This window comes from Camelina sativa, chromosome 5, assembly GCF_000633955.1.
Source record: "Camelina sativa cultivar DH55 chromosome 5, Cs, whole genome shotgun sequence".
NCBI classification, from domain to species: domain Eukaryota; kingdom Viridiplantae; phylum Streptophyta; class Magnoliopsida; order Brassicales; family Brassicaceae; genus Camelina; species Camelina sativa.
The window spans coordinates 6,907,189-6,926,460 of record NC_025689.1 but is presented as its reverse complement, the minus strand read 5'-3'; the positions used below and the strand labels follow the sequence as shown (position 1 = coordinate 6,926,460).

The 19,272-nt window shown below is 35.2% G+C and overlaps 2 protein-coding genes and 1 long non-coding RNA gene across 5 annotated transcripts in view; all 3 read left to right on the top strand.

Annotated features, from left to right (window-relative positions):
- The window catches only part of LOC104785889 (ABC transporter G family member 34-like), a gene marked incomplete in the record, with an annotated part of 12,999 nt that extends 9,331 nt beyond the window's left edge, over positions 1 to 3,668 (top strand). Inside the window, 13 exon segments of the mRNA XM_019245742.1 lie at positions 71 to 231; positions 356 to 459; positions 540 to 705; positions 801 to 875; positions 952 to 1,061; positions 1,148 to 1,480; positions 1,572 to 1,862; positions 1,940 to 2,023; positions 2,115 to 2,248; positions 2,332 to 2,559; positions 2,653 to 2,824; positions 2,901 to 3,155; positions 3,245 to 3,668. Coding sequence (XP_019101287.1) covers positions 71 to 231; positions 356 to 459; positions 540 to 705; positions 801 to 875; positions 952 to 1,061; positions 1,148 to 1,480; positions 1,572 to 1,862; positions 1,940 to 2,023; positions 2,115 to 2,248; positions 2,332 to 2,559; positions 2,653 to 2,824; positions 2,901 to 3,155; positions 3,245 to 3,514 — 2,383 coding nt within the window.
- On the top strand, positions 9,962 to 11,131 carry LOC104788966. The gene has a single exon (XM_010514723.1). It carries the CDS (start codon positions 9,962 to 9,964, stop codon positions 11,129 to 11,131), a length of 1,170 nt encoding a protein of 389 aa, XP_010513025.1.
- On the top strand, positions 13,479 to 19,270 carry LOC104785888. Of its 3 annotated transcripts, none has more exons than XR_767427.2 (8): positions 13,479 to 13,650; positions 13,979 to 14,139; positions 14,224 to 14,280; positions 15,353 to 15,417; positions 16,011 to 16,067; positions 17,741 to 17,806; positions 17,952 to 18,020; positions 18,469 to 19,270. It is a non-coding gene; the product is annotated as an uncharacterized LOC104785888 (long non-coding RNA). The 3 variants fall into 3 exon arrangements; XR_767426.2 differs by having other exon boundaries at positions 17,952 to 18,067; XR_002037939.1 differs by having other exon boundaries at positions 17,952 to 19,270.

The window sequence follows — 19,272 nt, the reverse complement described above, 5'->3', positions numbered from 1 at the left end:
CCACTAGGAACTTTCTTTATTTTTCAATTCTGTTGTCATTCCCTTGAACTAACATAACTTTTGCCATTAGGTTCTTCAAGCAGTTGTTGGCATACTTTTGTGTGAATCAGATGGCCCTTTCTTTGTTTAGATTCCTTGGAGCCCTTGGAAGAACAGAAGTAATCGCCAACTCGGGCGGGACCTTAGCATTGCTAGTCGTATTTGTTCTTGGAGGCTTCATTATTGCTAAAGGTAAGCAGATCACATTCTCATATCATATCTTAGAACAAGAAAAATCTGTCTGAACTATAGAATCAAAGACTTCTTGATATCTATGAGACTGTTAAGTAATAATATTTTATATGTCTCTTCACAGATGACATACCGTCGTGGATGACTTGGGCTTATTATTTATCACCTATGATGTATGGACAGACTGCATTAGTTATGAATGAGTTTCTTGATGAGCGATGGGGCAGCGTAAGATTTCACCAAGTCCTTATTTGTTTGACTATCTCTTTGGAAATTGTGATGCAAATCTGTTATGTTACATGATGCAGCCAAACAATGATACACGCATCGACGCCAAAACAGTTGGAGAAGTCTTGCTGAAGAGCCGAGGCTTCTTCATAGAGCCATATTGGTTTTGGATATGTATCGGGGCGCTACTTGGGTTTACTTTGTTGTTCAATGTCTTTTACATAATAGCCTTGATGTATTTAAACCGTAAGTGCTCTTATTTTTTAACTTTCATGTTTTTAATATGTTTGAACAAAGAATCATTTCTTAGTTGACAAGATCTTGAAAAATATTTTGTGTAGCTCTCGGTAACTCCAAAGCTACAGTTGTGGAAGAAGGTAAAGACAAACAGAAAGGGAGTGGCCGTGGAACAGAAGGTGAAATCTTTTACCTCTTGAATTTTGTAGTTATCTTTTCGTTTTTGAATATTCTGACTTTGTGAAGATGTTGCAGGTTCTGTAGTTGAACTCACTAGTACTTCAACAAAGAGAGGAATGGTTTTACCTTTTCAACCGCTCTCTCTTGCATTTAGTCATGTGAACTACTACGTTGATATGCCTGCAGTAAGTAACTGTGTCTCATAGTTTCTTATTCGGTCTATCGCTCTTACAATTGCACCTTAAGTTTCATTCATTGTTTTATTCTGCAGGAGATGAAGGCTCAAGGAGTTGAAGGCGACCGCCTCCAGTTACTAAGAGACGTTGATGGAGCTTTCAGACCAGGCGTATTGACAGCATTGGTCGGTGTCAGTGGTGCGGGTAAGACAACCTTAATGGATGTCCTGGCCGGTAGGAAAACAGAAGGCTACATCGAAGGGAGTATAAGCATATCTGGTTATCCAAAGAACCAAGCAACATTTGCTAGAGTCACTGGTTACTGTGAACAAAACGATATCCATTCTCCACACGTTACCGTTTTTGAATCCCTCATCTACTCAGCATGGCTTCGTCTTTCCGCTGACATAGATGCTAAAACTCGAGAGGTAAATGTTACTATGCATAATGTTTTATCATAATCACTTGCATGTTATTATGAACTGACACCTTTTTTTGCCTGTTTATGTAAATGAATAGATGTTTGTTGAAGAAGTGATGGAGTTGGTGGAGCTTAAACCCCTTAGAAACTCTATAGTTGGACTTCCTGGAGTAGATGGTCTTTCAACAGAACAGAGGAAAAGGCTTACTATTGCAGTTGAATTGGTAGCTAACCCTTCAATAATCTTCATGGACGAGCCAACCTCTGGTCTTGATGCAAGAGCTGCCGCCATCGTAATGCGTACTGTTAGGAATACCGTTGATACAGGGAGAACCGTAGTTTGCACAATTCACCAGCCTAGCATCGATATCTTTGAATCCTTCGACGAGGTAGGCCTTCGAAAAAATCCACTTATGAGTCCCAAAACCATGATAAAAAATTAACTTCCATCTTTTGTTTATTACAGCTGCTACTGATGAAACGAGGAGGCCAAGTTATATATGCTGGGACTTTAGGACACAACTCTCAAAAACTCGTTGAATACTTTGAGGTGATTCATTGGTTATTTTACCATCTCCTGGTCGTATGAATTTTTGATATTTTGTCCATGGAAGTAACTGTAACTAGAACCTTACTTGCAGGGTATTGAAGGGGTTCCAAAGATCAAGGACGGATACAATCCTGCGACGTGGATGCTTGACGTCAGTACTCCTTCAATGGAGTCACAAATGAGCGTGGACTTTGCTCAAATATTTGCCAACTCCTCTATTAATCAGTATGTTTTAAGAAAAACGCTACTACTAAACGAGAGTGATTACACTGTCTTTCTAACATGAACGTGATGTTATTTATACTCAGGAGAAATCAGGAACTCATCAAAGAGCTCAGTACTCCACCACCGGGATCGAATGATCTCTACTTCCAAACCAAGTACGCGCAACCGTTTGGTACTCAAATGAAGGCTTGCTTCTGGAAACAATATTGGTCAAACTGGAGATATCCTCAGTACAATGCCATTCGGTTTCTCATGACGATAGTCATTGGTGTCTTGTTTGGTCTTATTTTCTGGCAAACCGGAACTAAATTGTAAGCCATTCTTTTCTCTTTTATTTTTTTCATTATTAAACTATCATCTTTTCAAATTGTGACGTATTCATCCAAAAACCAAAACTAAAACAGAAAGAAAGAGCAAGACCTGAATAATTTCTTTGGAGCCATGTACGCTGCTGTATTGTTCCTCGGTGCCACCAATGCTGCAACAGTTCAACCTGCTATTGCCGTCGAGCGAACGGTGTTCTACCGTGAAAAAGCCGCTGGAATGTACTCTGCCATTCCCTATGCAATTTCTCAGGTATTCAACCATTCTAATCATATTGTCTCAACATTAAATGACCACAATCAGAAACTCAAATCTAAAAGTGGTACAGGTAGCAGTGGAAATCATGTACAACACTGCACAAACTGCACTCTACACACTAATCCTTTACTCGATGATCGGATACGACTGGACTGTGGTCAAGTTCTTCTGGTTCTACTACTACATGTTAACAAGCTTCATCTACTTCACTCTATACGGTATGATGCTTGTGGCCTTGACACCAAACTATCAAATAGCTGGAATCTGCATGTCCTTCTTCCTCAGTTTCTGGAATCTTTTCTCCGGTTTCCTCATTGCTAGACCGGTAAATGAACTAGGCAATTTACATTTGAATCATGAATACCAATAAAAGTGTTTTAAGAGCTAACTAACTCGAACAACTTTGTGACGCAGCTAATACCGATATGGTGGAGATGGTACTATTGGGCATCGCCTGTGGCATGGACATTGTACGGGATCATCACATCTCAAGTAGGAGACACAGATTCGATTGTGCACATCACTGGTGTTGGAGACACGAGTCTGAAAACGTTGCTCAAAGATGGATTCGGGTTCGAACATGACTTCTTACCAGTTGTAGCCGTTGTCCACATAGGATGGATCCTGGTTTTTCTCTTTGTCTTTGCTTATGGTATCAAGTTCCTCAACTTCCAAAAAAGGTGAAGAAACCTTTTATTAGAATTTAGATTAATTTTAGCGTTGAGAGCGTATGAAAGAATTCATGTAAAGTTTATTGGTATCACCACCTAATTATTTTATTTATTTTTCGCGTTTGGTTGGTAATAATAAAAACACAACAGTTCATGTTTACAAGAAATTATACTTAAATTCATGTTTTGTCATTTTTGGGCTTAATAAATGAGTAACTAGCAGAGCTATCCGATAATTATATACGCTCGTAACGTTGAAGACAAAACAAGATGTCACGATTTTCCGAGTGCATCTGGTGTCCAAGGAAGATGATCGACTGACTAGTCGACTACTTGTGATTACCTTCCCGATGAAGTCCTCCCCGCAAGACAAAATCATGTTACGATTTGGACCCCAAATCTGATATTCAAATCTCATTTTTGTTGTACGTCGTATTACACAGCTCTGAACGTTAATTGACATCGTATCCGCATCAATTTGAGAAAACGAAAAATATGATTATCGAGGAGACACACGTACGTCGTATTACGGCTCTGACTGTTGACATCGTATCCGCATCAATTTGAGATGTTAACTATTGAACTGTAATAAGTAGAATATTTATAACTTTTACTAATTGTGTAAACTGTATCTGTATGACAATATTTATCTTTTTCTCTATTCTTAACAAAAATAAATAATGTTAATTAAATTATCATATTAATTCATACCGTATCTCGTACCACTAAATTTTACGTACTACTTTTATATGTAGTAGGCTAGTACTAATTTACTAAATAAGCTCTATCACTAATACATTCATATTACTGTAGTATACTTAACTTGTGGTAGTTTCAACGAGGCTTTCTAATTGCCCAACAATAAATCCCATGTCGTTGTCAACGACTATTATCTTTTTAATTATTTGACTATTATCCTTTTAATTATTTTTTCCCAAATGATTGTAATTTATTTCCCGTAAGAAAAAAATTAGTCCTTTTCCCATTTAATTATTCTATCAATGACAGGCAATCATCACTATGAATATATATAGACACACATTCAATCAGTGTACTAGGATTATTAACCGCGTCTTGCGCCACCAAATCAAATATAAAAACAATAATTATTTAACCATTTAAACATTTAATTTTTCGTTATCAAAGTACTGTTAATGAAAATTAATATAAACACCTTATAAATATATCTTTAAGGCAATATATACAAATATATATATTTAGAAAATAAAACATAACAACAAGTAATCAACGTACGGAATAAATATCATCTAATATAAGTTTAAAACAACAAATCGAAATTGTCAACTCTCCATGGATGGCGGTGCATCTAGGGTTTAGCGACCACAAAGGCGATTTTCTTCGATAATCGTTTCCGATTCTGCTCGTCTGATTCCGTTCTGGTTTAGCGGGATTGTTTACTTGTTTTCTAGCACTCTGCTACGTTTTTCTTTCTGTGTGTCGTGTTTCTAGTGTGTTTTTAGCCTTCGTATTGATTAAGTCTTTATTTTGAGGAGATATCTAGATCTGAGTTTGTAAGGAGGAGCGGTAAGGAACCGATGCTGGATCGGGAAGGGGAGGAGGAAGAACAAGGCGTAATCCGGATTCCGAAATTTGATTTTTCAGATCTGATTGATAAGTTTAAAAATTCTCTGGTTGGAAGAATGTTTCACTTGGAGGGAAGGAGCACGGAGGCTCTGCTTGCGTTTATGCCAAAGGAACGGATCTGGGATGTTGAAGGTTGGGTTCAAGGTACAGATCTTGGTAATGGGGAATTCCAATTCGATTTCAATAACGAAGAGGATCTCCTAAAGGTTCTTCAGAAGCGACCATGTCACTTTAACAGATGGAGTTTCTCCCTAGAGAGATGGGAAGCAAATATAAGAGAGGATTTCCCAAACACGATGCTGTTCTGGGTGCACATTAAGGGGGTTCCGTCAATCTATAAGAAGGATCAAACCTTTTGAGGTATCGGACAAGCGCTTGGGACCGTGAATGCAGTGGATGTTGAAGGAGCAAAGGTTAAAGTCTCGGTTAATGGGGATAATCCTCTTCAGTTTGAAAGTAAGGTGATTTTCGATAATGGAGGAAGTGTTAGAGTTACTCTTCCTATGAAGGTCTGTATCGGTATTGTTTTACCTGCAAGCGAATCTCACATGAGGAGAGAACATGTCCAAAGCTTTCGGAATCCGACAGGATGAGAAATAAAGCCATAAGAGCAGCTTCTTCTCTGGCAGAGTCACAACAAGGGAAGGAATTTGGTTCATATGGCTCAGGGGAAGAGCAAGCTGAATCCTCAGCACAGGTTAGGAGAAACCTTATGAGTGATTATGAAAAAAGAGAACAGCGAAGAGAGTCAGATCTCCGTCAAGAACTGAGAGGAAAACGTGAGCTCCGGAGTAAATGTGTCTGGGATAGGCTGGACCAGTACAACCCTCAAGGTATTCCCCGTTATTGGGAGAGGTTTCATCCATTCTCAAGGGATAGACACTCAGGAAGAAATAGCAGGTATGAAAGGAACTATGATGTTCGCGAGAGAGATCATAAACGGACCCGGGGTTTTCCCCCTGTAAATCGCGGGTATATGCGACGTGAAGATGGTAATCTTAACAGAGCCTCACTGTCAACTTATGATTCCCAAAGAACGATATCAGACATCTACAAGACAGGTAATCAGTTAGCGGAGTTGCGGATTGATAAACATACCAGAGGAGCGGGGAAAACTCAAGTTAGCTATGAGCCGCGGGGAAGAGAACCAAAGGAGAGAGGAAGCGGTAATGAGAAAGCTATGGGAGGATCTGAGCCTACAAGGAATATGGATCAGCGATCTCAGAGGGAACCTATATATAAGGATGATTACATTTCTCAAAAGTCTGTTAAGAACAAAGCTGCAGGGACTCGAGAAAGTGATCAAGGAGGTGGGAATCCAAGACTTGAGGGTGAAACGAGTAATCCAAAACTTGATGATCTCCCTTCAATGGAGGACACAGAATTAAAGGAGGACCTAAGAATGGACGAGGACATGATCGACAACGATGATCTTCTAGATGAGGATATACCCACAGTGGATGAATATCTACGTGATGAAGGCCTTCTTGATGAGGGTGTTGAACAAGATTTGGCCGAGAGAGAGGGTAATGAACAGATTGAAGCTATTTCACAACTGTCGCCAATAGTAAAGCCAAAGCTCCGTTCATCTTCTAAGAAGGCAAGCTCGAAGGAGAAAGATAAGGAAAAGGGCCCGAAGGAAAAGGTTAAACCTGCATTGGGTTCTCTTCATTTGTCTGCTGGGAAGGAACGTACAAAAGGTCCGGAACGAGAAGACTGTGACGATCGCAGGAAAACGCCCAGGAGTCCTGACATCTCTGGGGTTGCTTCTAGAAAACGCAATGCATTAAGAGCGAGACAATCTCCAAAGAAGAGACAAGGTCCGGGACGTGTGCGAGCTCCAGCTGTCCCTCGTATTGAGGTGTTCCCTTCTGCTTTAAGCAAGAAAACTTCTGCTAAACCAGGTTCGGTGGTGTCCCAGAAACCACCCAGTTCTCAGATATGAATACAATCGCATGGAATTGTCAAGGAGCGGGAGCTTACTTGTCCTCAGAGCACTTAAAAGAGCTCAATAGATATTTTTTTCCTCCTTTTCTTTTTCTTTCTGAAACAAAAAACAATTTTTCTTTTATGCAAGATATTCAATTTTCTTTAGGTTATGATAATTTGTTCACCGTGGATCCAGCTGGGAGAAGTGGTGGTTTGGCTTTGTTCTACATGAATTCATCTAATGTGCAGATTCTCTTTTCAAATAACCAGATGATAGATGTGGAAACTAATGTGGATGGACACAAAGTCTTTATGACTTTTGTGTATGGAGATCCGGTTGTGGCCAACCGAGAGGAGGTTTGGGAGAGGCTAACAAGAATCAGTCTCACAAGGAGTGGTCCTTGGTTCATGATAGGTGACTTTAACGAGATCATAGGGAATCAAGAGAAGAAGGGAGGTAAAAGACGAGCTGAGTCCACTTTTCTTCCGTTTCGAAATATGCTAGCTAACTGTGGGATGATAGATTTTCCTTACAAAGGTAATCTGTTTTCCTGGGTTGGTAAACGAAGGAACCGAAAGAGGGTGCGTTGTAGACTGGATCGCGCAGTGGGAAATGAAGATTGGCATCAAGTGTTTTCCCACACTAAGGTGGAGTATCTAAAGTTATGGGGATCTAACCATCAACCGGTATTGGCCAGGATCGCATCAAATAATCGCAGGAGGCAAAAGAGCTTTAAGTTTGATAAGAGGTGCTTTGGGAAACAAGGTTTCAAGAACGTTGTAAAGGCTGGATGGGGTGAGTTGTCTATGGAGGGTCCTTCTGATATACATTCAAAGATCGTTGCCTGTCGAAAGGCAATCTCAGTCTGGAAACGAGACAACCCGGGGAATGCGAAGCAGAATATAGAGGTTCTAAAAGTAAAATTAGATCAAGCACAGGAGGATGATTCGCTGTCTATGGAGGAGGAACTTGAGCTGAAATGGCAGTTATGTGCGGCTTTTAGGGAAGAAGAACTCTATTGGAAACAGAAGAGTAGAGCTACTTGGCTTAAGGAAGGGGACCGGAACACAAAGTTCTTCCATGCTACTACAAAACAAAGAAGAGCACGAAATCGCATCTGCAGTCTAAAAAATAAAGAGGGTGTGCTGGTAGAATCGGAGGAAGGCCTAGAACAGGTGGCAACACAATATTTTCAAGAGCTCTTCGCTGCTTCAAGCACCACAGGGATCGAGGAAATCCTTCGTCATGTTACAAAAAAATTCACACCGACTATAAACGCTTCCCTAATTGCTCCACCCTCGGCTGGTGAGATAAGGAAGGCTGTGTTTGGTATCAACCCTGATAAAGCACCAGGTCCAGACGGGATGACGAGTTTATTTTACCAGCGGTTTTGGAAGCACATTAGCAAGGACATCATCAACATGGTAAAGGAATTCTTTGAGACAGGTACCTTTGATCCAAGACTGAATGAAACAAATATTTGCATGATTCCCAAGACTGAGAGGCCTAGAGAAATGGGGGAGTTCAGACCCATCAGTCTCTGTAATGTTAGCTACAAGATCATCTCAAAAGTCCTGGCAAATCGCTTGAGAAAAGCTCTCCGGAGGCTGATCTCGGAGACACAATCAGCCTTTGTGGCTAGACGCCTGATTACAGATAATATCCTGCTAGCTCAGGAGAACTTCCATGCCCTTCGCACTAATGCAACATGTAGAACAAAGTTTTTAGCAATCAAGACGGACATGAGCAAGGCATATGATAGAGTGGAATGGTCGTTCCTGGAAAAACTCATGAGCCGTTTGGGGTTTGATGATAAATGGATCTCGATGATGTTGTGTTGTATATCGTCCGTCTCTTACAAAGTGTTAATTAATGGAGAAGCAAAAGGAAATATAATCCCTTCAAGGGGGTTACGCCAAGGCGACCCGCTTTCTCCATTTCTATTCATCTTATGTATAGAGGCGCTGATAGTACAAATCCATGCAGCAGAAGCTGACGGACGCATAACGGGTCTAAAGATTGCACAAGGAAGCCCCCGGTGTCACATTTACTCTTTGCGGACGACAGCCTGTTCTTCTGTCGCGCTGATATCCAGCAGTGTGCTGAGCTCCTTTCGATCATCAACAGCTATGGGGCAGCTTCGGGACAACAACTGAACAAGGAAAAGTCAGCTATCCTCTTTGGTAACAAGGTGAATCAAGCCCTTAAAGTGGACCTTAAAAGAGCAATTGGCATCTCGAAGGAAGGTGGAATGGGGACGTATCTGGGGCTCCCTGAGACGATATGTGGCTCCAAACAGCAAGTTTTTGCTTTTGTGCAGGACAGACTAAACAACAGAATAAATTCATGGTCAGCTAAGTTTCTCTCCAAGGGTGGGAAGGAGGTTTTGATTAAGTCTGTAGCTCAAGCTCTACCAACATACGTCATGTCTTGTTTCCTTTTACCACAGAAAATTGTTAACAAATTAAGGGGGACAATAGCTCAGTTTTGGTGGAGCACGAGGAACAATAACAAAGGCCTACACTGGATAGCTTGGGACAAAATTAGTATCCCCATGGAGAAAGGCGGACTCGGCTTTCGGGATTTAAAAGAATTTAAGCTAGCGTGACTTGCTAAGTAGCTTTGGAGGCTTCTAAGATTCCCTGAATCCCTTCTCAGCCGTGTGTTAAAGGGGAGGTACTTTAGATACACAAATCCCATGGAGGTGGAGAAAGCAAGTTTCCCATCGTTTGGGTGGAGAAGTATGATGGCGGCCAAACCTCTTCTTTTGCAGGGATTGAGAAAAAACGTCCGCTCAGGTTTTAACACTAGAGTATGGGTGGATAACTGGATTCCCACGGTTCCAGCAAGACCAGCGAAGGATCGAGGACTAGCTAGAGACCCAAATGTGTATGTCAATCATTTGATAGACTTTGAATCGAAGACATGAAGATGGAAAAGCTACTCGAGTTGATTGATCCGACTGACATTCCGTTAATAACTTGCTTGCAACCTAGCCGGAGGTTTATGGTGGATGACTATGTTTGGAGCTTTACCAAATCGGGACAATATTCAGTACGTTCGGGATACGCCATTGCTACTTCTTTGTGTCAAGAGGTCGTAGAACCAAGCTTAAGCAAACTCAAGAGCCAGGTTTGGAAATTGAAATCATCACGAAAGCTTAAACATTTCTTGTGGCAAGCCATTTCGGGTTTTGTGGCGGCCAACAGCAGACTTGTGGAACGCCATTGTGGTTCTGATAGATCGTGCCCTCGATGCGGAGACGAATTGGAATCAATCAACCATATCCTTTTTATGTGCCCTCCAGCTCTTCAGGTCTGGGCCATGTCAACCATAGCGAACCCTCCGAGTGTTTTCCCGAGCACTTCTTTGTATGCAAATTTTGATTACCTCTTTTGGGGAGCTAAGGATTTGGGTGTAACAGAGGAGCAGCTAGAGGTTTTTCCATGGATCATCTGGTACAACTGGAAGGCGAGGAATGAAAAAATGTTTAACAACAAGGATGTGTCGCCAGCGGATACAGGGAACCTTGCAGCTGCCGAGGCATTAGCATGGCGAGTAGCGCAGATGGTGGAGTCGTTTAAGGAATCTGATGAGGAACAATCAGACGTAAGCGAGGAAGAGGAGGAACCTTTGGGAGCAATCAGATGCCAGATCGACGCATCTTGGGATGAGAAGGATGGTTTCGCAGGTTTGGGTTTTGTCCTGCAGAGTGCAGAAAAGATTTTTGGACTGCAAGGTATAAACCGACATCTCTCTGTTCTTCACTCGGAACTGGAAGCTTTAATTTGGGCTATGGAATCGGCAATATTACAGGGTTTGAATTCTGTCCATTTTGAAACAGACTGTGTCACCATTATCAAGATCATAGAGGAGATTGATGAGTGGCCTTCTTTTGCCACGGAGTTAGATAGGTTTAGTGAGTTAAGAGCTAAATTTTTTATTTTTTCTATTTCTTATATTCCAAGAACAATAAATGTCTGTGCCGACCGTCTTGCTAAGGCGGGCCGAGCCCGAGGTGCTATTTTTTCCCATGTAAACTTAAGGGTTCCGGAATGGTTGACTCTAGAAACCAACCTTTTTGAACTTGAGTAATAAAGTATGGGGTTTGAGATCAAAAAAAAAAAAAAAAGAATTGTCTTTATCTTCGATAAAGTTTGTTTTCATAATCGTAGTTTAACATAAACTAATTATCTTGTATAATTGATTCATAGTTTTGGATGATCCAAATTGATCCACGATCTCTCAATGAACCTTGCACCCTATATATATATATAAACTTTAGCATGACTAATATAACTGTTTAGAGACTTGTTTATATCTACCATCAGGTTAGCAAGATTAGCAGGGTTCATTGAAATAAAATATACGTTGGCACCACCTCATAGGCTCATAATTAAACAAAAGAAAAATAAAAAGCCTTTAATTAGCACGAACGCAATAGATTTGCTCATAAGTAAACACCACCTCCTAATTGGTTAAAGCAAATCCCCTTTATAATAAAACGGAAGTACACAACATTGTTTTGGTAGACTTTATAATTTTAATAAATGGTTACAAATATGTTATACATAGATTATGAATTAATCTATATATTAATTGTAACAAATAAAATCTTAATTGTAACAGAAAATCTTAAACAAGTTATTCCAAATTGATAGTTCATGGATATTCCAAACTTTATTTTCGGAAGATCACATATATGGTTCCAAATGTCTAGAATCACAATATTACCAATTTATTTTTCACAGATTTTATTCATAAACCACATCAATAAAAAAGTTATTAAAGTGATAAAAATATATTCTCAATCATAAAAAAGGAATCAAATCTCGCTAATTTAACAAGATTAATCGTGATCTTCAGAATCGTATTCAGAAATTAAAAATTAAACCTTAATGCTAGATTAGGACCATGCTAAAGCACGGGTTGAAATCCCTTTTATTTATATTACTAGTGATGGACCCGCACATACGTGCGGAATTATAGTTGTAAAAATAATGACTTGATATAACATTTATAACTTTTGCTAAAAAAACACATAAGAGTGCATGTAAAAAAATTATAAAAATCATTAAAACATGTGTTGATACAAATATTTCAGAGTGGATGTATTCACATTTCATCTTGTCCCTGAATTATAGTCGTATAGATAGTGAAGATTCTCCATATATGACATTTCCGTTATAAGACAAAAAAAATTATTCCCAATTGAAAATGGGATGGAACCAATGTTTTAAAAACCAGACCGGAAGGTGAACCGAAAATCTTTCGGGTCACTGGGTCAACCGGCCGGATCAGTTGAACCATGGGTCAATTAGTTTATTGGTTTATTTACATTTTATAAATATAACATCTACTTTCTATATATATACGAACAAAACATACATAATGAAGTACTATACAACTAAAATTAAATTTTTAAATGATTAGATAAAATAACTAAGTGATTTTTTATAAACAACAACATTTAATTTTAATTTGGTTTGAGTTTAAAGTGTGATAAAAATAAAATATTTTAATTTGATACCTATCCGTTGGTCCAACCCGTTGGTCCGACCCACCAGTTTACAGGTTTTTAGGTTTACAGGTTTTTAGCGGATTTTTCCGGCTTTTTGTTGGTTTTTAATTGTCCAGTTTTTAGAGGTAATCCGGACCGGAATGTCTACGGGTCACGGTTGGACCGATCCGGTCCGAGTTTAAAACATTGGATGGAACGAATACAAAAATTAACAAAATACCATTTGGGACAAACACAAATATAGTTCTTAGTATATTTCTATATCATATAGTAAAACAATATTACAAAATTAGTTGATTTCATTACCAAAATTACTTCTTTATTCTTATTATTATATGTCTAGTTCATCTATATTGCGTTACATTTCTTTGTTTTAAAATTTTTAATATTATTAAACACACCTTAATGCCTTTCTTAAAAAGGTTACATATAAGATAGTAAGTGTTAATTTATTTTAACTATAACATGTTCTAAGATTTTTCTTTTTGGAAATTTATGTTCTTATCTAGTCATCTTTCCTTCTATCATGTTCTCGTCTGTAATCCTTATTCTCGTCCTCCCATTCATTAAAATGGTAGAGCAAAAAATTAGCACAATCACTTAAAAATATGTCAATATAATTCAAAAATAAAATAATAAAAATAATAGATAACTTAGCTCAAAGTAAAATAATATGGCTAGACATAATAATTATTTCTAATACGTTCTAAAGATATATTTTAGTTTATGCAATTACAATTTTGATTAGTGGAATATATTTAAAATAATGTAAACCACCCATCTAAAAAAAAAATTTAATACTTTATATTATTTCAATTTTAATTAAAAATTTAGTATATTTTGCTTTAATAAAACGAATATAACGCCTTGTCGTTTTAAATATACAAAAAGATTGTTATGCCATTTGAGAAAGGAAAAATGACATACATGTTAACGCCACTATTGTAGACGCCTTTACAATTATTTTCCCCAAATTCTAGGGTTGTCGAGGGGGGATTCAATTTTCCAAGATTTGGTGAAGGTAAGCATACTCAGTTTATGCTTCTTTCATCTTACATCCTCATCTTAAGAGAGAGTTTTCGATTTGGAGAGGGTAAGTTTTTTTCAGATTATGCTTCTTTCACCTCTCATCTTCGTCGTTGCTCTCACCTTGAATTGAATTGTAGGAGTTCGATTGCTTAGCCGAATCTTTGATTGTTTGATTAATTTATTATCTCATCCTGCTTCGCTTACTTCATTATCATTATCTCATCCTGATTAATTGATTGTAAAAGTTCTTGTAGTGTTGCTTTTTTTCTTTTGCCGTCTCTTGTAGTGTTGATTATTTTGACTATTCTGCATTTTTTGCCCATGTAATACTCTCTAATCTTTGGTGATGATGATTATTCACGTTCATAGTCTTGAAATTTTGTTGTATTTAGATCATGTGTTGTATTGCTCTCACCTCAAATCCCTAGCCACCGCCAAACCCATCGGATTTTATCCCGCGGCCATTGCGAGACCAGCTGGCTTCAATATTGAAGTCGATTGATCAGTTGGGCTTCTTCTATCGTTATCCCTCTCAGATTCAGCTCCAAATCAGGTGATAGATAGTTGCTATATATTTTTTGGACTCGTTGATTTAGATTCAACAAAATAATTGAATAATTTTTTTACCTTCTCACAGAAGTTCACCGGCAATAGAGTCTATCAAGTGTAGGAGTTGATGTTGTCGTACTATAAGGTGAGTTTGTAATGTTTCCAGACACCTTATTGCATAGTGGTCTCAAGGCCCAATTGTTGCTATTTTGGTGAATTGTTATTTTCTAAACAAATATACATAGTTAGTTTTTATATGTTTAACTGGATTTATTGATGAAGGATAGAAGACGTGTGTAAACTATATTAATCTATTTGAACCATGAAGTTTACACATTTCAGTTTTAAAAATAAAACAAAACAAAGAAGTGAAAACATGTTAGAATTATGAGAAGTGAAAACATGTTTAGAATTATGAGAAGTGAAAACGTATAAAGGGCCTATACAATCATAAAAATGTTGAAAGAATAATTAGATTCTTAGATTAAGATGTAAATAAATCCTTACCAGTTGTTGATTGTTTGAAGATCTTGTAGTGGAGAATCTGATTTAGAGAATTTTCAATTGCTCTAGCTGGTTGTCTTTCACCTGCAAAATGGTTAGAAGTAAAAATTAGATAACTTGTTGATGTTCAACATATGGAATCAACAAACGTTAGTAGTGCATCTATACTATATTTTTAGAGACTCAATGATTGATATCAAAGTATGTTTTGTGAATTGCTTCCATGATTGGAGGAACTTGTAATTGTGATCTGTTTGTAATAGAAGAAAACTATTAGAATGCTAAAATCATAAAAACTTAAGGATTAGTTCAAAAACGAACATAAACTACTTTTATGAAATAAACAAACATTAGTAGCTCATCTATACTATATTTTTAGAGACTTACAGATTTATATCTGGTATGTTTTTTTTAATTGCTTCCATGACTCGCTTGTAATTCTGATCTGTAAAAGAACACTTTTAGAATGCTAAAAACACAAAAACTTAAAGATTAGTTCAAAAACGAACATAAACGACTCACATGTATTTTTCTTGAGTTAAGCATAGATTTTTGGACCCTGTAAAAAATATATGCAAACACAAATTAGTTCCATATTAAGAAGAACCCTTTACAAATAGAAAAATGTATGCATACTAAATAATCTACTTACTGTTAAAACCTTAGCATTGTGTAGTGATGATCTACTTACTTTTGAGTGATATTGCTTGTAGGAACGCAGAATCTTCACTTGGATGCACATGCACTCACTGGTTTGAAAAAACTTCACATCACCAAGGTTAGTGATCTGATTCGGAGCTGCTTATAACATTTTATGAATTTTTAGGTTTTATGACCTTTTTATAAGCTAAAGAGAGTCGGTAAAAATTTTAGATTTGGTAAAATGAAATCTAAAATATTTATTTTCAAATTAAAATTTTAATCAAATATTCGTGGAATATGCTAAAATTTAAACGATGAGAATATTTAGTGAAGATCACGTTTGGATAGTATCCATATTGTTTCGTATTATATGCATAAACTAATTATATATGGTAATTTGATAATTATTTTCTAACATAAATTCTTAACTTAAAAGTATCCATATTGCGATTCGAAGATTATGGAGATGATAGAGTCAGATATTGTTAGTTTTGGAAAGGTTTAAGTTTAGGGTTTTTAATATTCTTGATTTGGGATTTTAATATAATGATTAATGATTGATATTTTTATTTAAAGACTGGTTAGTTGCTGTAAACGGCATGTTTTTAGTAATCATATTTTTTGGGGTTTTAATTAATATGGTTGTTTCCTAATTTTCCGTAATACAATATTTATTATGATAAATTAGCATATTTTATCTCTCTAATTATTTACTAATTTTGCTCGCAGGTATAGGAGGAAAAATATGTTTGGATACGCTTGTATCCTAAACACGATCCGAATAAGGTAATACCGGGTCAATAAAGATCCGCGTGTTTTTGTTCAGTTAGTTTACTTCTTTGCCCTTGATTTGGTTTTTATTTTCTCTTTGTTTTCTGTTTTCGTAGGGGTATGTAATGGAATTTTTTTAAAAGTTTTTTTCTTTTTCTTTTGTACTCCCGATTTAATAGTATAGATAATTTTAGAATAAAATATAATTTATATGATTGATTTTAAAAGTTTTTAAGGTTCTAATCTAGCATTAATCGTGATCTTCGGAATCCTATATTATAATATAAATAAAAGAAATTTCAACCCATGCTCTAACACGGATCCTAATCTAGTAAAATTTGTAATAGGACGAACCTAACTATGAGCTAGAATCATTTCTAAACTCCAAGTTGATGAACGTTTTATTTTATTCACGAACACAAAACTCTGACAGGAATATTCCAATCATATTTGGAAGAATCTATACTATTAAAAGGGAAGCATTTTTAATAAGTAGACATAGATTAAGAATCTATACTATTAAAAGGGAAGCATTTTTAATAAGTAGACATAGATTAAGAGATTATTACATGAAATGCCACTGAAAACAGAATAAGAATATATATAAATTATGTATCCAAACAGATTGATATTTATTATGAGCCAAACAGATTGATATTAGTGGTATTAGCTGAACCGAAATTAAAAGATATAACCCTAAAATTCGGGTGCAATTAAGATGGGTTCTAAATCGGTTTCCAAACAGATCACAGTCTAATAATAAAAATTACCTAACATTTATGAAAATTAAATTTATTACCATAAAAATCGGACACTTAAATTCAGAATTATATATATGTAAACATATTTAACTTGATAATATATTTAGATATATTTCTGGAAACAACAATTTATTATATAAGAAATTGAATTGGTCAAACCTAATTTGATATTATAAATGACGTGGTTAATTAAAGAAAGTAAATATAGAATTATCAAAAATGGAAATAGATAACATTAGATTTTCAAATTTCTTTAAAAACTTAACAATATTTTTTATGAAAATAAAAAAATAATTAATAATAAGAAAATAAATAATGTAACAACTAAAAAAGGAGTATGCTCTTTTATATTGATTTCAAACTGATTAATAAGAAGAAAATATTTAAATTATAGGTAATATATATATATATATATATATACAAAAATTATTATTTTAAAACTTATGAAAGTTTTTAATGTTCTTAAATAACAGAGCTACTAAATTTAAATTTTGTCTAAAATCTATTTTTACAAAATTATTATATTTAATTAAAATAAATAACGATTAATAGTATAAATTAAAATCTATAATAAAATTTCATCGATTATGGTGTGAATTAATTGAAGATAATTGAAGTAATTAGTTATTTTGAGTTATGAAACAAATATTCAAACAAAATATAGGCGATATGATGGCGAATTTTGTGGAAACTATCAACGAACAATTACGAAATTTAAGCAATATATTTGGCAAACAATATTTTAATAATAAATGAAAAATCATAGACAGATATTGAACTTTTTCTATACCATTTTCCTATGTATAACGAAATTTTTTGTTTAAGCCTAGAATATATTATTTCGTTTTTCAATTTTAATAGCACATAATTTTTTTGTTCTTTTTGCTAATTGAAGATCTAATTTGAGTTTTATATTCTTGATTTCAGCGTTCGAATAGAGCATGGAAATGGTTGTTTCTCCACCTTGTGTGTCACTGTTTCTTCAAACCAATGGTACTTTGATCTATTTATTCTTTAAATTTACTTAGTTTATTGACTTTGTAGATTTTATATTATGTTAAAGTTTGATCTTTCTTTTTTATGACACACCCTTGATTGAAAAATCATAAATATCGAGTTCTTATTAAATACTAATCAGGATATGGATAAGAGAAGGAAGAGCAGTTGGTAGAACATGGATCCTCAAATCAAGTAATCGAGCTAGATGGTATGAAGCATGACTACATCATTCTGGCTTTTTCATTTTGTTTAAAGGTTAGATTTTCAAATTTGTTTTAAAATTTAATCATATTTTTTTATGAAAATGAAACAATAATTAATAATAATAAAATGACTAATGAAACAACTATAAAAGGAATATGCTCTTTTATATTGATTTCAAACTGATTAAAAAGAATATATTTAAATTATAGGTAATATATATATCCGAAAATTATTGTTATGAAAATATTTTATTGTTCTTAAATAATAGAGCTACTAAATTCTAATTTTGTCTAAAATCTATTTTTATAAAAAATATTATATTTAATTAAAATAAATAACGAATAATAGTATAATTTAAAATCTTTAATAAAATTTCATCAATTATGGTTTGAATTAATTGTAGTAAAGGTTATTTTTAATGTATCATTAATTTGTGTGTTTTGTTTTTGAAGATTTGTTTTTGAGGATGGCAAACTTTGGTTTGATATTTTGGACTTGGGAATTAAACACATTAAGAAATTTATTGTTTGGTATTTAAATTAGCTAATAATTAGGGTGTGTTTATGAAGAGTTTTAGCCAAGGAGAATGTTGGATCACACAAGAAACAAGTACAAAACCATTTTACCAGGGAGTAGTACAATTAAGAGACTTTAATTGTGACGTGAAGACTATACTACTTGTGATTGATTTTATTGTGTTTAGACTTTTAAATGGGAAAACATGTAATCGTATTAAGGAGCAAGTGCATCCATCCACACATATTAAACTATTTGAAATAAACTTTTTGTATATCAATAATTTCATACCCAATATTTATGAAAATTATATTTAAGAAATTTGCATAACCATTTCTATTAACAACAACATAACTATATGTTCAGAACCGTGCCATAGTTAGGAAAAAGAAACATTCACTTAGGGCATCAAATTTTGGAGAAAATATTAGGAGCATATATTATTTAGACTGTAGTCCTAATAAACTTATGTTTATATGAGACTTAATGGTTATGCTAAAATAATATGTTAATAATATAGATAAATACGAAACAAATATTGAGCTTTTGATATGGGCTTAATTAAGTGACTAGAAAACAATTACTTCAACAATTAAGGTTTTTTTAAAAGTTAATAAATATTTAGGGTAAGCAAAGAAATATATATCCCTTTCTCCTCTTTTCTGAACAGAACTCAGTAAACAAAGTTTTCCTCTTGGCACAACTATGTATATGTTACAAGAAATCAAATATTACTTATG

Coding starts and splice junctions, on each gene's coding strand:
- LOC104788966 (XM_010514723.1), top strand. CDS start 9,962: ATGAAGATGGAAAAGCTACTCGAGTTGATTGATCCGACTGACATTCCG.